We start from the raw sequence: 27,808 nt of genomic DNA on the forward strand, positions 1-27,808 counted from the left end.
CTTCACGTATAATTTTGTTTATTTACGCAAGTGCTAGTTTGATAAACTGAGCCATCTGTAACTAATCGCTTCCGTTCAACATTGATGTTTTTTTTATTTTTTTTTCAAGGTGTTTTGTTGCCAAATTTGTCACCGTATCTCTGCAAGGATTGGGCATCGTGCAATCAAATGTATCACGTTTTCTCTTTGTTTAGTGTTGCATAAAGAGCAATAAAGCATTAAGTCGTTGCGTTGCGGTATAAAATTCAGAGGCAATAGTTCTTCTTTGCCAACGAAAATCATAGATACATTTATTGCCCGTTTTAAAATTACAGTGGTGAAAGTCCAGTTTCAATAAGCATGTAGCTTGGAGTTGTGCTTGGCAGCCAAATTTGACGTTTTAAGAAGTACCTTAGAAGTTTTTGGCAGTTTCAAATTGACGCCAGGAGAGAAAAACAAAGAGATCTTTGTTCCCATAAACATTGTGCCCCAGACAGTCCCAACTGCATACTTCGAGCAGATAGTTTCTTCAAAAGCTGTTTTCCATATTAAGATTGCTTGTAATGGTAAAACCTTATTATTAGTGTTATTTTATTCTTTCAATGGTATCCGCGGTGTTTCTTTTCGAAAAACCATTGCTTTTGATTTTTTTAGATTAACCGTTTCATTTCAAACAATAATCTCATAGCCTGTTTATCATGAGCTGAAGCGATTCGAGTGCATAATAATTTTGATCACAAGCCAATATACATACCACTATGTATGCCACAAGGCACGTCTTTAAGCATGCTTTTAATGTAGAAACAAAAGGCTGGAGGGCTGAAGTTGCGTGCTTGTTTAAGTCCTACAAGGGCGAGGAACCAATGAGATAGGTTTTGTCTATCCCAAACTGCATAAAGTGTTGGATTATATAAGTCTTCAATCATATTTCCGAATTTAAGAGGCAGGAAAACAATTGTCGTGTTTGAAAAAAATTTATTTGAGATTAAATAAATCATTTTAGAGCATCCGGAAGGATTTTTGATGTTCTAGATGAAAATCAAACCACACCCAAAACCAACACCTAATCCTTTCTCTACCCCCAATATCGTTGCAGATTTGAATTTTTATTTTCTGTACCAAGAAAAGATGCTCTTAATTAAGATCTCTTATTCCAGATAAGTCATTTTGGAGCATCCTGAAGGATTTTTGATGGTCTAAAAATTTGTTTTGCATGCAATGTAGTCGTTACCTTTTCGAAGCGTATGTAAAATCCATTTCCACTTACGTCTTCGTATTATAGATTCTATAGGTTCCTGACCTGTCCTTCTATGAAGGACCTCATTTGATATGCGATGCGGCAGATGACGTCTTGTTCGGTTCCGCCTTCGATGGAAACGATACTTCCAAGGTATTGAAAGCTCTTCACTTTTTCCACCGGTTGCGAGAAAATATTTATTTGAGATGATGGTTGGGTTCCGAGGCTCATCATTTTTGTATGTATGATATGTAGCTGTGGCGGAATCACCATTTTTGTAGTAGGTCTTAACAATTTGCATGCGTTTTGCGATAGTACAGCGACATATTTCATGTCAGACTTTCAACTGAAAAAAAAAAATTCGTTTAACATCTTAGTTTGACAGATGTCGAATTTCAGCCCTATACTTTTAAAACCGCAAAACGGATAATCTTTTACAATAAAACAAATCAATCAGCGTATTTAATTCTATATTTAAAATTTAATTGAAATTGCTAGCAAATGTGTTAGTAAGATATTTGGAGAACAACCAAATTCTTCATTTTGTTAAATTATTTCAAATCTTTTGATAACTGTAAACCAAATATGTTTAGCCGACGAAAAAAAGGTCTTCGGAACATTCGAATGTTGAAACACGCACACAAAGACCTGGAAATATCGAGAATAACTTCGAGCCTGGAAGTATAACAAAAGATTTTTTTTTGCAAAGTTGTGATATCTTTATTGGAAATTGTTATTAGTTTATTAACCATTGAGTGACATCTGTTCTTTTTAAATATATTTATTAATAACAGTCGTAAGCTAATCGATTATAATCCAAGCCGAAATTTAGATTATTTTCCTATATTTTGTTACTTAATTTCGTATTTTATGTATGTATGTATGTATAAATATTGTTTATAAATGTATGTTTATATTATAAATACGTGGTGGTAGTACATTAGTTACAAATGTTATTTATTGAATTGACTATAATTTAACAGTCTTGACGATTTGAATTAATCTTAATTACTTGTTTGTTCTTAATTAATAATTGTTATGTATCATTCTTATACAACATTTTATATCTCTAATGTAACTATACTATATTATGTGTCAATTGTGTTTTTAATACAAATAAGAACTTTAAACATTTTTAACATTTTTATCTTTGAATGACAACAAGATTTCTATTAACGTTGTTGGTATATTTTTTTAATCTAAGATTTAAAATTTGGTAAAATAATTTGTCTCGATGATTTTATATTGATTCCATTTGCTCAGCCAACTCTAATATGGGACTCTCACTAAGTGGTTTCATCATATTGGGAGTCGGGGTACTCAAGTGTGACCAAGATTGTCCGTAGAGATTAGATGTTGAGTTCTGTGAACAAAGAAAAAGAGATACAGAAATTGTAATATAATATTGAGCAAAGGGAATGATATTAAAGAGCAATTTATTACTTAATAATCCTTTTTGTGGCATGATGCCATCAATAGTAAAATATTAATCAATTGAAAATATTAATATGACCTTTGATCTCAAATTGATACGAAGTACCATTCGGTGCATGAATGTAGAACTAGACTGAGTTATAAATTCGTAATTTTTGTTTTATTTGGTGTGAAGAAAGCCAGTTGCATCTGCGCGTACCTGTGTGCTGCCAATATTTTTAAGTTTGCTTTTGAAAAATGTTGATATCGTGCCTTAAGCTAGTTCTGCATTCATGCGAAGAATTAAAGACATTATTTTGTATAATGTAATTAGTTAGTTATTTAAATTACTTTTATAACAAAAATGCCGTTTTGCTTTGGCCAATTAACTTATTCCAACTTATTTAAACCCTCCTTCTATAGAAACATGAATAAAGGACTTTCTATCCTTGTTCGCCATTTAAAACGTTTACGCTTAACTTAATGCTTGAAAGAGCAGAAGCTCATCATCACCTCTAAGTAGTGATCGCCCGATAGTTGAACTAGCAACAAGCGTTTGATCCATTGGATCCAATAGCTGGGACACATAACATAACTAAACTAAAGAAATAACAATGAGAGATGAAGCGTGATACAATTTCCTTGTTAAGAATGAATAGTTCTTGTGGCTCCTTAATCAGCATCTGCTATAATAGGCGCGGCTGTATGAAACACCTTGAATAGGATAAGTAACTCAGCTATCTATGGTTAACAAAGAATATTTACAAATAACATATATGGCAATGAGTAAAACAAATAGATTGGTATAATACCCAGCTGGCAATCCAGATAAATTGGTAAATCCACTCTATTCGGAGGTGCTATGTGTTTTTGTGTTTTGAGGTTTCTGACAAGGCTTAAACGCTTGTAACGGAGGTTTACTGACCTAAACGATCTGGAGATTAGGACATTGAAGTCGTCTATCAAAAACTTAAACAAATTTAACAGAGATAACTATAGATTCAACATTAATTTGTCACCGTCTTGGACGATGACTTCTTTTTTGTCGAATATCCGCAGGAGATGGCGGAGGTGGTGGGCGGGGGTCTGTTTTCGAGAAAGTAAAAATGTGAATGAGAACAGAGCCAGTCTGCACCATTTCTATATGCGTAACGACATAACACAATTGCGATCCAAGAACCTATGTTTTACCAGGTTAAATGACGATAACTTGGCAAATACTATCATCGCCGAGCTAAACTCTAGAAAATGCGTCTACCTGAATTGATGTAGTATTTTTGGTTCCTAATTGTTATTGATAGTTGTGAATTGTAAGAGACGCCTTTTTTCCTCTCGGACACCTTTTTTGACACTTTATGAAAGTGTTTATAGGTAACACTGCCGCTATTACACTCTAAAGAAATAAACTACGAACTTTATGAGCTTGATGTTGTGCTTTCTTTTTAATTTGAGAGACAGGAAAAATGTTAAGGTAATATCTAAGTTAAAAGATTAAGAATAAGCTCATTATAAGAATATAAACATCTTCTAAAAATATTATCTTGGAAATTATTAATTACAAGCTTTAGTTGCTTAACACTAGCCTTATCATAAAGCATGAGTGTAGAATAATGCCTTGGCAAGTTTAGCATTAATTTTAATATTTTGTTTTGGGACTCGTTGAAGCTTTTTAAGTAGGTTTCAGTGCAATTAAACCACACTGGAGCATCATAAGTAAGTATAGGCTGGAAAATAGTTTGAATATCAAAACTTCATTATGCACACCAAGACCTGATTTGTGGTTTATGAACGGGTATACAATTCTTTTTTAAAGATTAGTTTTGTTAATTGTGTTGGCGACATGTTTGTCAAAAGTCAGTTTCTTTTTTCTTTCAAATGTTACCCCTAAGTAATTCGGTATGATGTAATGTTAAATTACTTATATATCTGAAAATAGTTGATCTAGAACATAACTAAACTAAAGAAATAACAATGAGATATGAAGAATAGACCTTAACGTGATACTATTTAAAAGGGTTTATATATAGGAACAATTTTTACGATGGCGAGTAGTCTGAGATCGTAGTACTTTCGGAGATGAATACATGTCATATTATCTTTATAGAATAAGCACAATAAGTAAAAAGTAATGATTTTTGTTTGTTCGTATTTTTTTACTCACAAACCACACCTCACACTTCTTTTGCGACGCAAGTTTTACTGCTGTGACCATACTGGACCCTGTTACCCGCTTTAAAATTTGACATCTGCTAGTGCTGTGAATTGACTGTTTTGCTATTCAAAACGGAAAAGCAAAACAAATAATTGTGATGTGTCAACGAGAACTGTACCACGAAAATATGAACGCCACATATTGACAGACTATCTGCCAAGATCGGGGGGTATGTATACCTACCTACAAGAAGATGCTGATATTATTTATAATTAGTGGGTCCTAGCGAAGTTTGTATGTAGATCAGTCTATTTTTCATTCGATTCAAACAATTTTTAACTTCCCATAACAAGTTATTGTAATGGGTCCGATTTGTCAAATTGAAAATTTTGACATTTCTCGACGTTTCAAGGTCGAGCGTGTGTACATACATACGTTTGTACGTCCGTACGTTCGCGACGTTTTTTTCGTCGTCCATAGCTCAAGAACTAGAAGAGATATCGATTTCAAATAAATTTTGTTAAACAGATAATAAGGCAGAAAGATGCAGAAAGGGCTCTCTAGAAAATTGCGTGGGTGGTTTTTTTACCATATCAGTTTGAAAAAAGGTGAACATTTTGGTTAACCCTAAATATCTTACAAACCAAAAACGCTAGAGACCTTAATTAAATTTTATATAACATATTGTAACGTGATATCAAAGAAGTAGAAAGAAGTTTTTTTGTATAAATTAAAAAAACTGAAAAAAAAATTGTCAACTCCAAAATCTTACGACTTAAATACGATTTCATCTCCAAAACAATTTTGCGCAACGAAGAATAATGTTTTTGACATCTGATAAAATTTTGAGAAAAATCGAATTGACAGTTTTTGTTTTACAAAAAATTAACAAAATTTGGTAAAAAATGATTTTCGACATAAACATCATTTAAAAAATTTGAGATACTAGCTTCTAACTAATTTGTACGTATAAGAAATATTGTTTTTAACAGTTTTTTTTACAAAAAACAAAAACCTAAAAAAAATGTATAAAAGTTGGTAAAAATTGATTTTCGACTCGAATATCTTTTCAAAAATTTGAGATTATAGCTTCTAACTAATTTTATCTTATAAGAAATATTATTTTCAACATTACGAAAAATTTTGAAAAAATGGAACTGACAAAAAATAAAACTCTAAAAAAACAATACTAAAACTTGGTAAAAATTTACTTTCGATTCAAATAGCTTTTCAAAAATCAAATTTATTGGCCTCAAACTTATTTTATTTCACAGAAAATATTGTTTTCGATAATCAGTAATTTTAATATAAAAATCCAACAGTCCATTTTTTCATAAAAAATAAAATCTATAAAAAATAGTGCGCAAATTTGAAAAAAATTGATACGAGTACATATAGACAAACTTTTAAGCAAGACAAATCTCTTTTTTTTTAAAGTACTTGAGTAGCCGGCTGCTGTCCTCTTGCATTAACCCTAATGCAACATAACCGGATTTGAACCTCAAACTCGCACATAACTTCCTGAACAAAGATTTATAGAGGAAGTGCTCTAGAGGACCTGCAAGACTACCGCGTCCAGGATGATGTGGGTTTTTTACATGGTAGAATTGAATCCCGTTATGTTAGGTCCAAAATATATAATTGATGCACACTAATCAGCCAATAATGAAGATAGTAATATATAACAATATTATTGCTCTTTTCGAAATTCCAGGGGTGCGTTTGCTCATATTGTTTCGACTGTGTGGAAGCTAGGAACCCAAGACATGAGGGCTTCATTGCCCCAGCTGCCTTTCTTGATACCATTATCATAGATAACGATAGTTAAGTTGAGTAACCTATATATTTTTTGTGTACTTTAACTTTTTCTATTTGTATGTATATGTAAGAGTATTTCTAAAAACTATTCACGAGTTTTTTTTACATTTTGTTAACAATTATAACCAAATCTTAAATATGTAAGTAAAGGGTGCTAAGGTAGGGGGGTGTGTGGTTAGTTATTAGTTCAAGGATGACCAGGAAAGACAAGCTTGTGTATTTTTACGGATTATACAGATTTGATAATTTTTGAGGGCAAATGCAGTATAAACAGCATTTTTTTTTAAACACATCGGAGTTTTGTGATAATAACTTATTTATTACCTCGTTAGTACCTTTTTATAATTTACAAGCACTCTAGGGGTTATTAATAGCCTTTATATGTTTATATTTAAAAACAGTGCGAGCTTTAGGAAAATAGGGAAGTATTTAAAAGGAGATACCGGTGCACATTGGTCTTAAAGTTCTGAACATCAAAATGGGAAGAACAGAGTTGGCTATAGCATTTCACATTCTCGATGTGCGATCTAAGAAACAATCTCTATACTTTACAGTACGCTCGTAATTGAGGTCAAGGGTAAACATGATGAGCATTCCTGGAGGTGCGAGTATTATGGCTTAATCGTTTAAGGGTGGAATGCAACGAATGAAACGACAAAACACTGTTAAAATACATGTGTATTAAATGAAATTTGTGAAATATCGAAGGATCCTAAGCCATTTTCATCTTTTTTGTAGATCCGTAGGATTTAAATACATAAAAGAAGATTATTTTTTTTATTAACAACTATCCGAGAGATGTGTGTCGTCTTTGGATAAAGGATCGGCAGAGAGCCATAGGGCCACAACATCACCGTCTCCCTGAAACCACCTTGAAGTCATTTATCTACATATGGTAAGAAAATAAAAATTGAACACGAACTATTTTTCACAATGGTAGAATAATCTCGTACACAAGTGTGAGATGCGTAATATGTAGCCAAACAATGGAGGTGAAGGACATCAATATGAGTGCGAACATAATTATTGGAAATTATCCTGAAATCGGATTATAAGTTCGGAAAAACGCCAAAAACACATAAAATGAGCTCATAACACATTATGAAACAAAATATATTACACTAACTGTTCACAAAGTACTTTTTCCTTTCTTTGGGAAGTATATAATAAGTTCTCGAATATTGCCAATAGGAGAGCTGCCTGAATTGATATGTAGGAAGTACTGGTTAAACAACACCCGTAACATTTTAAGAACGAGAACAAACGACGACTTCTTTACTAAGAAAATTTCACAAAAAAATGGAATTCAAGAAAAATACAAAATAATTTAATTCGTTTAAAAAGTTAAAATATAAATGAAGTTACTAATAAAACAAATTATAGCACAGAAATCTAAACTTCTTTAAAAGAGATGCGGAATTTTCAACAACTTCTTGCAGCAATTGAGCCCATTATGTCAGTAATGACTCCCCAAATACGATATAGTCACCTCGAATTATCTGCCTGGACAAGAGCCGCTGCTGGCGTGATGTACCAATAATGTATTGTGGATTATAATCGCTACAAATTCGACAGTTTTACTAATTAATGTACCCATTCAACCAAGAATGACGGGATCGGTAGCCGTTCACCGAACGCTGGATTTAGATTTAGTAAGCCAGCAAACCAGAATTTTTCCGCAAAATGGGTGAACAACCAGGGGGGTCATTCCGTAAAACGATTATCGTCAGACGATATCGTTTCGACGATAGTCTCACTTCACGTAAGACGATAATCGTCAAAGTGATAGCGTTTGAACGATAGCTAAGTAGGTATCGTCTGCTATTAATTTCCATTGACAACTAAGCAAATTGAATCAAAAAAGGTTCGGTGTAGTTAAGTTTTGTTACAAAAAAAAAATTAAATTCAAAAATATACAATGAATTCTATTACGCATTTTTTTATATACAAGCATTAGTAATCTTTCTTAATTATTGTTATTTAAATAAAACAATTGAAGTTTTGGAATTGCAAAAGAGGACTTTATAATGATATTATAAACAATAAATTTGCAAGACGGTTGTCGTTCTACATACATAATGTGTATACATTCAATATTAAAATTTGTGCAAACTTTGGGGCGTAGGAACATTCGTATATTCGACAGGCTACGATTTTTGTATCGGTTTTTTCACAAAGCACTAATCCAAATTAGTTTTGGAAACAAACAAATATTTTTAAAGCCAAGTTATGTTCCCTGTGGATAAAATAAAGCCTTCACTTCCATCCCTTGGACCAAATTGGATTTATTACTGCAGCTGATTTACAAAAATATCAGGCATTGGACAAACATTTTGATATTATTGTTTTATCTTCGGCGGCAACAAATTATAAAACAAAAAGTGACAATAAAAATAAACATCACAAAATAGGTGGCATGTTTATTAACAATACATTTTTTTCAAATTTTCAAAATTTTTCATAGAGAAAAACCAAGTTTAATAACATTTTCAAGCTATTGAACAAGCACTATCTTTCGTTGAGTTCATTTTGACATTTCAGTCATAGTATAATATACTCAACGAACTTATACTGAAAACGATTGAACGAGACGATAGTGATAAAGTTATCGTTTTGACAATTATATTTTCGGAAATTACGGAATGACTCCCCAGATCTTTTGAGAATAACTAGGTGCAGCATGAACAAGGGCGGATCCAGACTTTTAATCAGGGGGCCACACACACAAATTTTAAGGGCTAAAGTGACAGTCATTTAAGTATTTAAGAACACTGTTGTCCAGCAAGTTATAGTCTAACTTTTTAATTTAGACGACTCCAAGATTCCAACAATTTCCTAAACATATCATATTTAAGAGTTAAAACACAGTGGTCGCATTCACAAAGCTTGTGGATACGTAGTCAAAATTCAACTAGCTTTGTGAATGGAAAACTACACTATAAAGCTAGTTAATCTGGAACTGTCATATTATTGACAAATGCAAATATGTATATAAAATTAGAAACATTTTTGATTTGATAACTTTAACTTATCTTTCGTGTTTTCAAATTCAATAAAATCAAATTTAAGACACAATTTTAATTTGAAATTGTTTTCAAACTAGCTTTTTAAAAAAAAATTATATTTTCTTGTTTCTATTTTTAAAATAAGAAAATAAGAATGAATCTGATATGAAGAAATTTCTGGATTTTTCATTTTAAAGGACTCAACAAAACTTTAAAATTGTAGAGAGAAAAATGTTTGGTTCATGTATTTAAGGTAGGTACATTTAAGTACATAATTTCTCTAAACATTAAATAAAAACAAATTAAGGTAAACATATAAATTGGGAACAAACTTTTGAGTGGCACTTATAAATTACAAGTTTCAGAATCTCTTTTCACTTCAGTTCTTGAGAGATTCAAAGCTTTCATATTAATAGATATGAGACGTTTATTATGTTTTTCAATCAGCCGTTACTTTAACTGAAAAATTAGTTTTTTATCAAAAATCAAAAATTTGTTCGACTTTTCTACTATCGTAATGTTTGTTTAAAGCTCGAGTTCGAAATTTTGTATGAATACAATACTTGCCACATTATTCCTTTATATGACGCAAGTAAAAATCACTTCAATATTCACTATTTATGTGCGTCAAAAAAATAAGATGGAATTGAGGGCTTATAGTTTCAGGAACTAAATGCAACTAAATATTAAATTGACAATCTCTTGTCCAAGGTTTCTTCTTAGAAATTTTATGAAAATAGTTTAAAGCAAAACCAAAGTTTTTCAGAATTTTAAATTGCGTGAAAACAACAATTTTAGTTTTGAATGCCGTAAATTAATAACACATCTTTAGATGAAATCTGTACTTATACCACTTAACTGTATAAGCTTTATGCCTCATATAACATCCCCTGGATGGTCCATTGGTCCAAAGTTGATAAATATGGGGTGCGTCATTTGCAAAGGGCCGAATTTCCGATTCATATTATGTTAACGGTCCAGTCTTCAGTTAAAATTAGTAATTTTAACAACAAAGTTTAAGAAAGTGAAATGAAAATGTTGTTTTCATATATAAAAAATAGCTATATTCATTAACGCAATACGAATTTCTACCATGGGGCATGTCATATAATATATCAAAGTGTTAATTTACTGCACACATGCTCATATAAAATAAATTTCAAGAATCAGAATGAAAGGAGAAAGTTATAACAAAAATTGTTTACTTTGATAACTAAAAAGTATATAGCTTATCTTTATAAACTTCTAAATAGAAGTTCTTGCAATTAGTCCGATTCTTTAAATATTAGAGAGCATGAACGCACACACGCACACTAGAATGTAATTCAAATTTAACTTTTCCGCACGCATTTAACGGTGTAGATAATAATTAATTTCTGGTAAATAAATTGCACACACATTCCCAAAAGTACTCATTTAAAGTGAATTTCTTACAATGTTCAAAACTACAAAACAAACCAAAATAAATGAACATACCTGAAACAATTGCGAATGGTTCGGATTCCAATTCTCAATTGATTGAAACTGGTCGGTTAACTGGCACGTTTGCATAGAACCTGGGAGCGTACTCCAACAGTCAGCAGTTTCCATTGATGCAGTGGCTGCTGCTGTTGGAGGTTTTGAATTGCTGTGTTTTAATGAAGACAAACCACAAACTTCTTGGGGTAGTTGCTGTATGTGTGATGTCTTTATTACTATTTTTGGTGAAGCAATAGCCAATGGATCTGGTGTTTTAGATCCAGATTCCGGATTTCCTTCCACGACTGCCTGAAAGGCAAGTAAATCTTCAGACTCAATATCACTTAATGGAAGTGGTGGCAAAATTTGCGTTTGTTGCGCTATCTTATAACTTTGCTGACGTAAAATTTGTCTCCTTGATAAGTTTGCCTCTAGAGCCACTTGCTTTTGAAAAATATGTCTTTTTTGTTGCAGTAGTCTGTGTTGCATCAATTGCTGCTGAAGGGGTGGTTTTTGCATTTGATTCATAACAGGCGTTTGTAAGATTTCACGCTCTGCTCGTAGGACTGCTGCTTCTTCACCTTTTACGTAGTTCAAAAACGATGCAGCCTCTGCATTTTGTACTGATGAAGTAAAATACTCACACTGATTTGTCGGAGGTGCATGATGGTGATGATGAAGTTGACTTGCGTCCGTGGCAGTTTTGTTCGGATTTATCTGAAATTGACTATGTTGCATTTGACGAACTGATAACTCATCGGGTGGTACATTTGATTGGTACTGCGTCTTAAGTTGGGCTGCTTCCTTTTGTAAAACATGAAGTTCAAGTACGCCCTTGGTTTTAAATGCTTCATGAAGACGTTGGCTATTGAAAGCAACCATAGAATTCACAGGATAATCACAATAAGAATGCATTATGCCCTGGGCTACTAGACCGTCACTTGCACGTCGACCTTCACTGAAATGACAGATACTTTGGCTACAAATTTCAGATACATTTCCAAAATTAAGATTCTTACCGAAAATCTACAGGCGATCTCGAAATTGCTCGGCACCTCTTAATTCCATGCTGGTGCTGAGCTGCTAATTGATTGTGATGAGAAAAGGAACAAGGAGACTTTGAAGACAAAGATACATAAACATTTGGAAGAATAGACGAAGACCTGGTTACGGTAGGAGTATCATTTTCATTCAAAGTGTTTGCACTTGATACACAAGAAGGCAAGCTTCCAGCTAAATCGCTACAATTTGATAAGTTCAAATCCAGGCTCTCCAAAGTTGAAAAATTGCTGCGTGAAGAACCGCAACTAAGGTTCTGGCTTAAACTTTTGGAATAAAAGTTTGTGACCACACCGCTTGAGGAACTGCTACTTGCGTATGAGTTTAACCGCTGCATAGAAGGCATTGGAACTGTGGAATGAGCTTCATCCATTTCTTAGTTTTTCATTGGTTTGTATAAAATACAAAAAAAGGAACACAAACAAAATAAGAAACTGAACATGCTAATAATTTTGTGTAGTTAATTTTACCCTTAAAATATAAAAAGAAATTAAGAAGTGTGTGTCACCACAAAATCATGTTTAATAAGAACTATCCCATTTTTTCTCATATTAGCTTATTTTACGCCCGTACCTTTTAGGTCATATCCCTGATCCGTGTCGCACCCTTCATCTGTACTGGAGCTGTACTGAGGTGTTATTTGATTTTGTTTGGGATGCATATTTATTCCAGAACTTTCAGCTGTATTAATTTGACTATGAGAGGGATATGAATTCGATGAAACTTTGTTATGGTAGTCACTTGGGGGGTAATTACGAGAGACATCGCTGAAATAAGACAGTTAGCTATTTAGTTTTACAATTGTATCCATATAAAAGCATATGAGTCAAAAGTGAAAGCCGATTTGGGTGATATCTAGTATTTCGATATTTTTTGTTTACTTATTCATGAAGAAATTATTATCATACGGGGGACTTAGTTTGCTTCTACACTATGTGCGGTATTGCACGGCGCATGTGGTTAAGGGTGGTTAAATTTTACGGACCGAAGTTGATTTTGAATAAAACATAAATTATTGTATTATGATAATTTGGTATGGATCAATTATGCATGAAACAGAATATCAGCCCAATGCCTTTAATTTTATCTTATTATCTTAACCTTGCTGGCTTATCAACGTACATATTTTCTTGCAAATAACTCAAAAAAAAAGAAGTCCAACGTTATAAAATAACATGATCTTGTTTCGTTAGCTCAGTGGCAAGTAACACCCTCCTGTTGAAACCACATACTGTCCACATCCATATCTTCTTCAAACAACGTTATGATCTCACGATGGTGATCAAACAACGTTATGATCTCACGATGGTGATCACCGGCCTAATTTTGAAAAAAAACGGTCCGATGATGCCGCCAACCCATGAACTACAACAAACAGTCGCTCTTTGTGGGTATGCAATTGCTTGACAGTCACTCTTCGATTATCACTCAACCTAAAGCAGCTTTATGATTAAAGATGATTTTCTTCGAAAATGTATCATGCACTGTTGTAATTTCTTGCCACCATTCTGACCATTGATAGCGCGGCGCTTGAAATGGTCAAAAGTTCTTGAGTCAATTGCACCTGTAAGCGTGTTAATGCAAGTCTTTTTGTATAATGTTCATCAACGATGAGCGTGAGAGGTGCACTATCGTGAACAGCGGCATGCAAAAAAGTTTGCACGATTTTTCCGATTGTACGCACATTAAATTGACCGAAAATATGACGTACAGCACGATATGTATTTTGATTAATCTAATGCCCATTTTCATAATAAGCCTGAATAACTTTAAAGCTTTGCTTTATTCTGTTTCTTCCCATGGTTCAAACTGAGTTGGTCTGAAATTGAAAAATGTTAAATGAAATGCAAAACAAAACTTGACGTTGAGGTGTGGTTCACAGTCAATATCAGCCTTTAAAATTTAACCACCCTGTATTTAATGTGCAGTTTTCGGCTATTTTGTTTTGAAGTATCTTTCGGTGATACACTGTGACTTTTTTGATTTTTTAGTGCTCTTCATTATTTGACAGATTTTATTCTTCATTTTATCTTTCGTTGTAATTTCATTCTCACTAGTCGTATTGCTTTGAATTGAGATGAAAAGAACAGAAAAAATAAAGCTAATTCAAATAAAAACAAAGAAGCAAAAAGAGAAACGTGAAAAACATGCAAGGAATAGGGCGCATTCACAAAGCTAGTGGCTACGTAGTCAAAATTCAACTAGCTTTGTGAATGCAAAACTACACTACAAAGCTAGTCAATATGGAGCTGTCATATTGTTGACAAATGCAAAGATAGAAAATAAGAAACATTTTTGATTTGATAACTTTAACTTATCTTTTGTGTTTTAAATTCAATAAAATCAAATTTAAGACACAATTTGAATGATTTATATTTGTATTTAATTTTTAACTGTTTATTTCAATTTGAATTAGTGTGTCTTTACCGAGTAGCTGATTCTGAAACGTCAAAATCATTCTCCACTAACCTTGTAGCCGAATTTTTTACACTACGACGGAGGGGAAATTTCAACAATTTTTTGTAGTTAAATTTAGCCAATCAGAATCCCTTGACTACGTAGCCACTAGCTTTGTGAATGCGACCATAGTCTGGTATTACATAACGCATGTATTAAATGTGCAGTAATCGGTTATTTACGGTGATGTACGCATTATTATAAGAAGACTATACGGATGTTTAACTCTGTGCATTATTTTGACAGATATCTTGTTTAATACTCGTTACATTATTCCGTTTTATTTTTCTTCCGAGAATGTTTTATTCAGATGCGAGGCCGCTCCGTATAGCTTCTTTCCGTGATTGCTTAAAACTAAACTACTATTTCACAAGAATAGAAAATATCGAATAGACACATCAATCGACATATTTTTATTTATTTTAATTAAACAATGCATTTGTCTCTTAATGGGAATATATGGCATACCAAAGCAATAATAATTGTAAGAAACTATGATCCACATTAAAAGCTATAGGAAAGTTAAAAAAAAACCACAATAATCAAAAAATTGAATGAAATCTTTATTTGAATCGATAGTACGGTCCATATAACTTAATGTTTGGTGATTATTTCTTGCAAATGTTGACCGTGACTGTACCTCAAATGGTCCATCCGCTTAGTGCAATGTTGGCATACTCTTTCCAACATGTCGACCGGTATCGCACGAATAAATGCTTTAATGTTGTCTTCCAATGCATCAATTGAAGAGGGCTTGTTTGCATAGACATAAGCTTAAACATAGCCCCACAAAAAATAGTCTAAAGGCGTTAAATCGCACGATCTAAGCGATCAATTGACCGGTCCCGAACGTGAAATATAATGTTCACCGAACTCGCCTCTCAATAAGTCCATTGTTGCGCGTGCTGTGTGGCAGATGACCTTGTTGAAACCACATGTTATGCAAGTCAAGCTCTTGCATTTTGGGCAAAAAAAAGTTTCATTCACAGTTACGTTACGATTCGCATCATCTTTGAAGAAGCCAAAAATTAGCTTCATCGCTGAACATAATAAAATGAAGAAGCGCGTGATGAACTTTTTTAACAGAGCACGCATTTTGGTAATAAAATTTAATAATTTGCCAGCATTGTTCGTTTGTAAGACGATTCATGGTTAAATTATAAACCAAATTGATGATGTTTGACGGTGAAACAAAACACAAAACGTGAGTCAGCTGTTTAAACCAGTGTTGCCAAAAAAATAATAACTAAAAAATAAACTCTTCATAGATACGTATAGTAACATTTTAAAATAGGAAACAAAATTTTTAGGGGCACAAATTGACACTGAAATAAAAACCTAACCCCCGAATTATATTGTAATTGATTTTGTCAGATTCCATTAGCCCAGGCACACTTCCTTTTCCTTCTGTGTGGATATTGATCTCTCGTTTATTGAAGACAAACTTTATAATATGAAGATATAAATTCTTCGTAAGTATCACCCTCTTAAACCTATTTGTTGACGAATAGGCCTGCATTTTCAGGGAAAAATTTGGCTAGTGAGTTTTAAGGGAAATGCCACAATTTTGAGGCTAAATGTCTCACATACTTGAATAATTTTATGAATCAGCTGTTCGCTTTGGCTTGAAGGTGAACCAAGTTTGCTACAGAGGATTTATATCTTTATTAGAGTGTTTTGGGTTTGTTGTGTCTTTTGGGAGCATATATTTTGAGATTAACGAAAAGATGTAGTTGTTCTGAATAAAAATATTTTTTTTTCTTAAAAAAAGGTTAAAATGCAGCTAAGCAAATAATACTTTCCAGTATTTAGTAAGAAGGGTTATTGTTTAAACAAGTTTTTAATGGAGTTTGGTTCGTTATTTAATTTCAACTTCGTTTTTTAAGTGCCAAATACTTTTTGTAATATAAAAATTAAAGCAAAAAATAAAATTGCGTGAATAAATATTGCAAAAGCCCGAAAAAGAAAGTAAAAATATGGTAAAAGCAAAGTCGACGATTTTAATAGGTGTCAGACAAATCGCTTTTACATTAAAAGAGATAGAGATAAATAGGACTCATTAAATGACGAGACTGCTATCTTATCTCTTGTTGGTGTCAAAAAAGTAGATATAATTAAACTTTAATTCAGTTTTTTTTTTTTTAATTCAGCTTACGATCTACATGTTTTTGTTCTTGAATTTCAATAAGCAGTTGGTAACCCTACCGTAATTTTTAAGAGGATTATGACAATGTTAAATTATTAATACGGAAAACCTATAAGAGCCATGAGAAAGCTTTGAAATGGCATGAAAGGAAAATATCGCATCTTCCCTGTATCGCATATTGAAATTGAAGAGAGTACATACGAGTACCTACTACAGACATGTCACATAAAATTCCAAAACCCTTGCATGTATCTTCTTTCAAAACCTATGTGTTAACATCAATGTTTTTATAATTTGGATATTATGTCTATGAATTTGTGGGGCATTTTAGGTGAAATGGATTTTAAAGAAAAACATTACATAAAGATAAAATTAGCAGGCGCAACAGTGTATTGAGAAATAGGGCCCAGTGACTTACAACTCTACACCATTCTTGTGTGTGCGTCCTTAATATAAAAATTAAGCTACCTATTCTTCCTATAAACTACTTAAAACTAGACCAAACACAACTACTTTTTTTTCTTATTTCATGTTTTTTTTTTGTATTTTGTACATATTTTCTTAATTTTTTTTAAAATTAATATACATAAATATTTTTTTTGTGCAACCATGCCTATATTACCTTAAACTAAACCCTAAAACTATAAAACAATATTTATTTATTTATTTATTTAATCCGTTAATTATCTAACGTTAATATAAACTTATAGCTATTTACATAATTTTTAATTTAAAATTTTAATTAATATAGAAATAAATAAATACTATAACAAATTAAAAAATCTTTCTTTAAATTGTTTACTTTTAACATTGTCATTAACAGATGAAATTAAATTATAAAATTTATTGAAGACTGAAATCAATTGATTTAAAGGGCTATTCATACCATAGTTAGTTCTGCTAAAGATCGGACATAAAGGTATCTGTCTTCTTATGCTAGTTTGGCTATAGCTAAAATTTAGACGATTCAGAGCTGTTGCGGATATAATAGAACCATTAATTAATTTTAAAATAAAACAAAATTGGAGATATTGTCTATGTTGTGAAAGTGTAGGGAGCTTTATTAGCAAAAGTCTCTGAGAATAAGGAGGTGGTGTGAATAATTGGGAAAACGGAAGAAAACGAAGACAAAAACGCATAAATCTTTTTTGGATACTTTCAAGTCTGTCAATATGGACTGAATAGTATGGTGCCCATATAACACAGCCGTATTCAAGTATTGGCCTTACAAATGATACATAAAGAAGTTTTAAGACGTATGGGTCACGAAAGTCACGAGAAAAACGTTTAATAAAACCTAGAATTTTGTTAGCTTTTTTAACTATAAAGTTATAATGGTCACAGAACGTTAATTTACTGTCAAGAATAACACCTAAATCAGAGAAAACGGAAAGCTTACAAAGGGAGGAAGAATCTAATAAATAGTTATAATCTATAATTGTTTTTTTGCGTGTAAAACACATAGTTTTACATTTGTCAATATTCAATAAAAGTCGGTTTGTATTGCACCATTCCCTAAAACTATGAAGATCTTCTTGAAGCTGTGAGCAGTCATTAATTGAACTAATAGATTTGAAAATTTTAATGTCATCAGCGTATATTAAAACGGAGGAGTTTTTTATAACGGATGTTATGTCATTTATATATAGGATAAATAATAATGGACCTAAATGGCTACCCTGTGGAACACCAGAGTTGACGTAAAATTGGTCGGAGAATTCATTTCTGAATATAACGCTATAACTTCTGCTCCGCCTTATGCCAGACCGCATTTGTCTAAAAAGAGGATTGCCTCTGGTGGAATGAAGCAGCTGAAGCCTGCACTCTCAAAATACTCGTCGTTCGGATAGAACGCCTCGAAAATTAAATTGTTGGTCAAAGACATAGCTCATGCAATGTGACCTCGTTTTATAACAAAATTGTCAATTCTGTTGATTCGATCCCCATTGTATAGGACCTCGTTAGAATAGTAATAAACAAACGAAGTTTCAGCCGTTCTATATAAGGAGTTACACCGTCGTAAACACTGCCGCTCGAACACCCGAAACCTCTCCATCTGGGAAGGGGCCACGATGAACCGCACAGGATAACCATAAACGATCATTGGCCGCATGAAGGCCATGTAGCAAATTATCTTCACTCTGGGGGCAAGCCGACAGCTGTAAACCAGCCGTTTCGTCAGAGCGAAGTCTCCTCTGGCACTGTTCAGAGCAGCATTTATATGTATGTCGAAATATAAATACTGATCTAACCAGCTATCGAGGTACTTTACTACACTTTTGCTAGTTAAGATCAACGATGACCATCTTGCGCCAATTCTTGCACGTATCCCTCTTGGGATAGCGTAGCCAACCTAGTCCGGAACAGAATTTTTTCCGACTTCAGGACATTTATTTTCAATTTCGCTGAATCCTGTCGAAATCACGCTGCAAGAGAATTCTGAAAACCCAAACCTTTCGGGCCGTTCTGTACGCAATTAGATCGTCGGCGTACGATATTGCCTTTGTAAGACTACCTATTAGATCGCTAGTGTAAATGCTGAAGAGAATCGAGAAATGCTAAGACGTTGTTGAAAAAGGCCAGCGCATCTTACTGGAATTGTAAGAGTGCATTGCAACATATTCCTCCGACTCCACGCCTTCATTTGGAATCTGCTTTATAGCAGTCAGTCCGCAAATCCCTAAAAAGAATCTTGAGTTCTGAAGCACAGTAAGTTACCTGGATACTGATTATATGATTGAAGTCCAAAACTTTTTTTAATTTAAATTTTAAAGTACTCTAAACGAACTTGTGTGGCTTCAAGTAGACAATTTTTCGCTGTTACGCTCTGAATTGATTTCCCCATTAATGTAAAGTCGAGATCTGAGCACAAAATTTGTCTTAAATCATTATTTTATTACTTTCCAGTCTCAGTTAAGACACATTATTAAGGTAATTCATTTATTTGTTGTTTGTTTCAGATTTTATTTTGTAAGTGGCAATTTTTTTGGTTTTTATTCTTAATTTTGTATCTCTCATAAATTATTACATTTTCTTTTTATAAATTCAACCCTGTACTAGTTCATCTTGATGTACGGTGTTTATAATAATGTAAACCAAAAAATAATACCATGGAGCAAAAACTAGGTTGCCTACATATGTATATCGTGGCCTTTGTTGAAGGTTGTCTGGCTCAAAAAGGGGTTAAATATACGCTTATATATATATTTATCAGTTATTTAATTGATTTTGGTGTCAAAAGAAAGATAATTTAATTCTATTTCAAATAATATAGGGTTGCCTAACCAAAACTTGGCATAACCCAGGGATGCCTCAATTTGAGATATTGTATCCAAAATTCGGATACTGATTTTAACAAAAAAATGTGTGCAGCTACGAAACTTAATTTTTATTGGATGGGTTAATTAATATGCAAAATAGTAGTATTTGGTGTGATCATAAACCACAACACAATCAATTACTGAGACGCCGCCGAGTCTTCCTCTAGATGATTTAGTCACCGCAGCGGCTGCTTGCTTTTTTAAACCAAATAAGTTTTAAATTATAATGTTATTTTTAAGCAATTTATAAATCGTTGAATGAAATGAAAGCTTTGGTTTCTATTATTTTCCATTAATGTATAAGCTCAAAAGAACAAGTCTAACTCAAAAACTATTAAATACTCGTACTTACCAACAATTGATTTTCTTATCCTTTCCCGAGCTTTCCACATCACAGTTTCTAATGGTATGTTTTTGTTCAGCATTGTTTCCATGTAAGTGGGGCTGATATATTTGTGGTGAGAGAAATCGGGATGATTCCCCTTGGCGTGGCTTTAATAAAAATGATTTTAGTTAAATCTACTTGTAGCTAATATCAACAACACATACTTCCGGTAATGGACTTTGTTGAAGTGTGTAAAAAAGCTTTGTTGCTTCGGCTGACATTTGAAATCCCATTGGAAAATTATTCGATAAATTTGATTTCGAATCGAAACTATTTGACAGAGTTAAGCTCCTAGACTGTCCAGAACATCCAACAGACGTGGAAGAAGATTGTCTACCTGGTTCTAGTGTCGCAAAATTTCGAGATGGATCCGATATAGCAGTAGCCTAAAAGTAAATTCGTCAGCATGTTTAATTTTATTAAAACTGACCATTTGAGCCAAATATTAATTATTTGGCCCCCGGCCGATTCAGTTCTTAAATTAGGAATTAAAGGCCTTACTCAATCACACAATGTAATTTGCTTGGCTCATTTTAATAGAAATATTCGAAACTTACTTGGCGTAGCAATCGGCGACAATCATCAGAACTTTGCTTGAGTATTCGCTGATCCAAATTACATAGAGTTCGATTGGTTAACGGATCTCGCCCAGTGAATGTGTTACTTTCCCTCAACCCAAGATTTGAACTCACAAAATAGGGAGAATTACAATCTCGTTCACGAACTAAAAACGCTGATGTAGTAGGAATATTCGATAGTTTATTACTGCTACTATGACAATAATTGTTGTTATTTGAGCTGTTGTAAAGATATGAACCTCTTTGCAATTGTTTTACATTATTACTTCTACTTGGTACAGGTGTAACCTGATCTCTGATGATCGCTTCTCGCAACAACGGGATTCCGTGATCGTTATAGCATGAATTAGTATTACTTAAAAGTATGCTCCCTGAACAATTAGAACGTTCTGCGGGTAAAACGTATTGGTGGTTTTGTTGTTGTTGTGATTTTTGATGATGTCTTGGAGATATTGGCGTTTCCCTGGCATAGAAACTACTACCAAGGTTGGAACTAGTTCCACTTAGAGCCAATTTTCGTATGGATTGCTCTGCTATAGTACTTGGGCGGCGGCGTTGAGATTCGATTGACGCAATACCATGTGAGTGTTTTGAATTTTTTGAATTTGGATTACAGTTTGAGTTTTCCTGGGAAGATGATCTTATTCTTACGCGGTCTTGAAGTAACAAATAGATAGCTGCGATGTGATCATAACAGTTTTTCTTAAGACTCTCTTTAGTCTTCTGTGGATCTATTCCAGCATATTCTGACATAAGCCGAAGAATATCTTCGTTCGGTTCTACATTTGAGGTACCACCGAATTGTGCAGGGTAGTCCGTAAGGCTCAATACATCCATTGCTTCCGTCATTAGCCAGCGGTGTCGTTTTATTTGCTCGATTGTATAGCGATGATTAGGTTCTAAAACTAACATTTTCCTTATAAGATGTTCACATTCTATGGAATAATATTTTTTTTAGAATCATGGTTTTTTACAATTTATAAAAGTATTATATAACATATTATATTTAATGGCACTGGTCAACAAGATTTTATCTTTTCCTAAGGGTTTGATGGCCTTAGTTCGAATCTATACTCAAAATTAAACTATCGCTTCAAGTTTTTGAGGTATCACCTTTTAAAAGTAAGACTAAGTAAATTCATGAAGTAATTTCCTTTTTCAATGAAATTTGAGATAATTTTCCAATTTTACATTCGCTACCTTCAATATTTCAATTAACCATATTCAGTAAAAAAATGTTTATTGGTTGTTAGGTTTAACCTGTCCTACATAAACTTTAAGGGAACGCTGTGGAGAGTACGATAACTCAGGCGAAAAAGTTTAGTGACGGATTTGTATAGAACGAGCATTTTTTACTATGGGAGGGGGGTCTATTTCCTTCCGTTTAGGCGTTAGGGGCAATTCAAAAAAATATGTACTTTCAATAGAAAAAAATAATTAAAAAAATATTGTTAATTCTTACAATTAAGTTTTATACATTTCTTAAAGCCAACACTTTCGTCCATTACCTTGATTTTAAATCAAGTCAAAACGCACAGTTTTTGACAAAAATTGTTTTGAACTAAAAATTTGGGCAATAAAACTTTTAAAAAATGTTTAAAGCGTAACTTTTTTAAAATTTTAAGATAACTGTGTTTTTTTTGTATTGTTTTTAATCAAAAACTGAAAACTAGATGATCTTATGTCTTCTAGTTCTTGAGTTCTTGCAGGGGGCAGCATGTCCCTTAATTGTAAGCATTACCATTATTTTTTAACTTTTTCATTTTAAGTAATAATTTTTTTAAATTATCCCTCCCGCCTAAACGGTGGGAGATAGACCCCTCTCCCATCGTCAAAAATGCTTGTTTTTTAATAGTTCTTAAAAAATTCGTTATAATATATTGTCGCCTTAGTTATGGTACTCTTGCCGAACGCTGAAGCATTTATGTAGAAACCGCAAAGCGCTAAGAAAATAATTTCGAATTTGATGTATCAACACGATTGCGGCAAACTAAAAAAAGCAATGCATTTAGTTGACCTGTTGGGGAAGAAACAAGATCAAATTATTGTTGATTTTTGTTTCTCACAATCATTTTTTTATTGTCTCAAAATTTAGTTTATTTATTTTAGGTCTTTGCGTTCGTGCTCACCATTAATTAATAATTACTCTTATCGCCAAAATTAATACAGATGTATAACAAAATTAAAATATTGAATGTAATAAAAAATTTAATTGAATCTCGTCAATTTTTATTGAACTATCAATTTTTCGGAAGTAGGCAAAAATTTGAAAATGGTTAAACCAAATCTGGACTAATGGTTTTCCCTTGGTGTGTTGTTAAGTAGAAAACGTTTAAGCGGGAAGGACTTAACATGTTTATTAAAACGTTTGGCTTAGGCATTAGTACATTTAAAAAAATATCACAAGAAACTAGGATAAGGCGGAAGTACATACAAAAAAATGATTTTATGGCTACTTAAAAAACCTTTCGTACAACTTGAGCTCGTATTTTTGTTTTTAAATTTTTATAACTACAATTAAATATTTTCTTATGTTCTATCGGTTTCATTATTGAAAATGAATTCTTGTTCAACTAAGAAAATACATTTTTTGACTTAATACATTTAGTGTTGTATTTTGCTTTAGTTAAACTGAAGATCCCAAGATTTTTAAAAATATGTTGAAAACGAATATTCTTAATTATGTAGCTTAGATCGGAGTTTAAATTCGGAATCACAACGACAAATTAACAAATTTTTCAAAAACATGAAAGCATAGCATTCAAATTTTTTAAAATTTCATATAGAATTAGAATCCAATAAAGAAAAAAAGTAACTGAGATACCAAAACGATTTAATTCAAACGGTTCTGAAAGTTATGCATGTAAATTTATACTGTGATAAAATCATCTTCAACTCTAGCCTTAAAAGTACAGTGTTATGTTTTTCTTTTACATTTTTTAAAAGCAACAAATCACAAATTTACAAAATTTAAAGAACGTATAGCGTAACTTAATTGTTTTTTTTTAAGTAAACGTTGCTATTTTTAATTTGTATTTGGAATTATACACATTCCTCCAAAATAATTTATTCCTTTCCAGCATTTTTTTTTTGCAGTCACAAATTCTCAATCGAGTTAAGATCGGGAACTAAGATGACCATGATGCCAAAGAGATTTGACGATCGCGAGGCCAACCACTCACCAATTTTAAAGAGTGCTTGGGTATATTGCCCCAAACGCCTTTCCTTGAGAACGAAAAACAGTTCCTCGCAGTAACCCACAAAGTGGTTTAGTTTTGTTTAATCTTTGCAAAGAATGTGGCGAAACATTGTTAGCCTTGTAATTAAAGTAATTTCCTATTATTTTAATTAGCTTTGTAAAGGGTTCGCCATTTTTTCAACTAGTGCTTATTTCGTGAATGGTAACACTAAGCTCATGTCTGATTTGACAAATAATTAGTTTTATTCTTCCGCTGAACGAATATGGTTGCGCATACGCTTGTGTATAAGATCGACTTAGAGAAGATGCCGATTTTGCCATAAAAAAATTATCAGATGAAGCTCATTTGATCTTGGCGGGTATGTAAACAAAATTGTCGCATTTGGGACACAAAAAACCCGCATGTTCCAGGGGCATAATTGGACCACTTTTAGAAAATGAGCAAGGAGTGGCCGTTGCAGTCAATGGCGATCGTTATGGGGCCGTGTTGAACGAATTTTTGTTCACATAAAATGAAGAGGAGGATATTGGCAACAGCCAAAGCTACACTCGATGTTTTGCGTTCTGTTTAAAAAAAAGTTATTTGGCGGACCCTATAAATACTTATTAACTTGTAGTACCCATGGCGTGATAGTTAGTGGGTAGGAATGTCCGTGCATACGGGACTAAGTCCCTTGTTAATAACGAAGATCAAGGTCTAGCTCATTTCCAATTCAATTTAAAACAAAAAGTCAGCACGTGTCGATGGTATATCAAATATTTTAATAGACATGCATGGTAAGAGAATCCTCAACTGAAACTGAGCAGAATTGGCATACCCAAACCATTGCTATATATGATTATGATATACTTAACGGTAGATTATTTGCTGTCAAAAAAGCAATGTAATTTCTACCATAAATTCCTACTTAAAAATACATCTTCAGCATTTACCGCAGCGATCTGATACTAAGATAATTGTAATTGGGTATGCCAAAACATCTACATATTTGTGTACAAAACTGTCCGAAAGATTTAGGTTATTCAAATTCTCTTACAGCATAATTTCAAAAGAATCAGTTACATTGCGATGGATGGAAACTAAAACAAACGTTCAGGAGTCCGAGAAAATTGTGTTCCGTACTCCTTTGACAAGGATACGTAACAAAACTAGCAAAAGTGTTGGTAAATACCTTGGGATCTGGGCCTTATTTCTTAAATATTGACAGGTGCGATAAGTCGCAATTTGTAGATGACAAACCCAAATTTTGGCCCATGCAAAATTGTCAATTTTGTAAAATTGTCGGGGAATAAGTCACAATTGTCAAGATTTCAGATCATAATAAAATTGTCATGACAATGAATTGTGACAGGCAGTTGAGTTTCGGTCGTAAAGTGACAATTTTATTTTCATATAATGTTTTCAAGTGAAAATGGTGATGAACGCGAAGTACGTCACCCTCGAATTTTTAGACAAAGAATAACCAATGATTTCACATCATTAGGTGATTACTAATTTAAGGAAAAATTTCGCGTCTGCAAAACAACAGCAGAATATATTTTGTAAAAATCGGTCGGCACCTCCAGCATTCCACAAAAAGAAACCATGCTCTTGATGCCAGACCCAAATTTTATGAGCTTTCCACTGGGTGTTTCTAAAATTGCCATTCAGCGCTGCTTCAAATATTTTGCAATATGACGGTAGATAATCTAATGATGGAAGAAATCAGGAAAATGTTGTATCTATACCTACACGTTTTAAACATTTTACTAATTTTTCTTTTGTTGCTGGCATTGTTGATGGGTCATGAATAAGAATTGATGCTCCAACTGATAATGAGTCAGCATTCGGTGACAGAAATGGTAACCACTCAATTAAAACGCTGTTTGTATGCGGCCCAAATTTTTGTATGTTTCTGCACGCTGGCCTGGACCCATTCACGATGCTATGGTTTTAAGGAATAGTTTATTAGCTGGGAAAATAGATGGAGCCTTTTCCAAATGCCATAATATTAGGAGACAGCGGTTATGGGCGAAAAAGTTGGCTTATAACACCAGTTATTCCAAACCAAGTTGAAGAATCTGAAGGAATATTAAGATTTTTGAGGGCTAATACGAAAACGAGGAAGCTTGTAGAAAACGCATTGGGCATTCTTAAAGGAAAATGTACTTGCTTTAACTATGCATGGTTATTTTGACTTGTACATGTACAGTACTGGAAAACTTGGAAAATCGTTTAGAAAATGAACATACACCATTTGAAATGATGGATGATGATAATCGTAAGTTAAAATACAATCTAATTTTTTAAACATGTACTGAACTAATGAAAAATATAGATGCTGAAGATGTACTTGAAGAAGAAGATGTCACAACAAACGAAGTGAAATTCAACGAACCTACATCGATTGATGTTTTTGGCACGATTGGATCCAGATTTTCTTAAAAAAAGCCAAAAAATTGGTGAACTGAAATAAAAAATGGTCTTACAAAATAAATCTTTTATTTCTGGTATGTGCATGTAAGACTATTAATAAAAATTAATTAACATTAACATACATTTTCGTTCATTTGTTATATAAAGAATAAATTAAAACATAAATTCTATATAATATGGCATAGAAATTTGTATCATTTTCGGGACGCTATTCAGGTGATGAAGTAAGACACATTTTTTATTTTAGAATTTGTTAAGGGGCAGTTCATGAGTTTAATTTGTATTAAAAAAATGCATGTTTTACGGACGTGACCAGGGGGCGTTGGTACATATGTATACCATTCGGATAGTTTCGTGGTACAATTAAATCCCATTCGGCCTGTATAACACAAAATACAACACAGTCGTAATTTTGGGAATGAACACATAAACTTTATTCTTTTTTCAAAAAAAAAGGACATTAAAACAAAAATACTATTGATTATATTATATAAGATAATATGAATAGGTACATAAATATATGTAGAAAGTAAAAACAATGCTGAATGTTATCTTCAGCTCTCTTTCGATTTGAAGTTCTCGATTAATATTGTTCCAAGAATCAATTACTTTATTTTCATTCCATACTAGTTTTGGTAACAGTTCTAGTTATCTAAGATTCTCATCCATTGAAGATGTTAATCCTATCAACATTGGCATATAACAAGGGCATGCTTGAAATTTCACTAGTTTTCATTACTAGGCAGTATTCAACCACCTAAGCCCTTGCTATCCACGACGTTGAATTCATCATTTTTATCGGAGACACTAGTACCGTTGATTATCGAAAAACCATAGGAGTCAAATAGATGCAATAACTTATAAACATTTGCATTTATCGCTGTATTTTTTTATCATGTTATGATCGCCATTATAGATGTCTACGAAATCATTTAAAGTTCGGAAATCCCTCTCCCAATTTTTACAGTATACATATCATAAATAGAATTTATGAGGATTTTTTAAACTATAAGATCACCTATTTAGACGAATCCACAATATACTTTTTTCATTGATTTTTTTTAGCTAACAAAAATATCCTACACTTGCACTTTCTCTCGCGTTGGCTTTAATTTCAGGAACTCGATGATAATTAAAATATTTAAAACTGTCAGCATATAACTTTGATTTTTTTTACCATAAAAGT

General features: G+C 32.8%; 1 protein-coding gene across 2 annotated transcripts in view; it reads right to left on the minus strand.

The window, feature by feature from the left end:
* Positions 1–1,910: 1,910 nt before the first annotated feature.
* LOC129944598 (serine/threonine-protein kinase SIK2) overlaps positions 1,911–27,808 on the minus strand; it is a 72,016-nt gene continuing 46,118 nt past the window's right edge. Inside the window, exons 8-14 of one of the 2 annotated variants that reach the window (XM_056054140.1) lie at positions 20,987–21,942; positions 20,594–20,815; positions 20,397–20,536; positions 12,695–12,888; positions 12,082–12,472; positions 11,081–12,020; positions 1,911–2,579 (exon numbers count right to left, since the gene is read on the minus strand). In XM_056054140.1, coding sequence (XP_055910115.1) covers positions 2,457–2,579; positions 11,081–12,020; positions 12,082–12,472; positions 12,695–12,888; positions 20,397–20,536; positions 20,594–20,815; positions 20,987–21,942 — 2,966 coding nt within the window. In that variant the 3' untranslated portion in view covers positions 1,911–2,456. Of the gene's footprint in view, positions 2,580–11,080; positions 12,021–12,081; positions 12,497–12,694; positions 12,889–20,396; positions 20,537–20,593; positions 20,816–20,986; positions 21,943–27,808 lie in introns of both variants that reach the window. The other variant, XM_056054139.1, reaches the window with a different exon arrangement.

The sequence above is a fragment of the Eupeodes corollae genome, chromosome 2, assembly GCF_945859685.1.
Source record: "Eupeodes corollae chromosome 2, idEupCoro1.1, whole genome shotgun sequence".
NCBI lineage: Eukaryota > Metazoa > Arthropoda > Insecta > Diptera > Syrphidae > Eupeodes > Eupeodes corollae.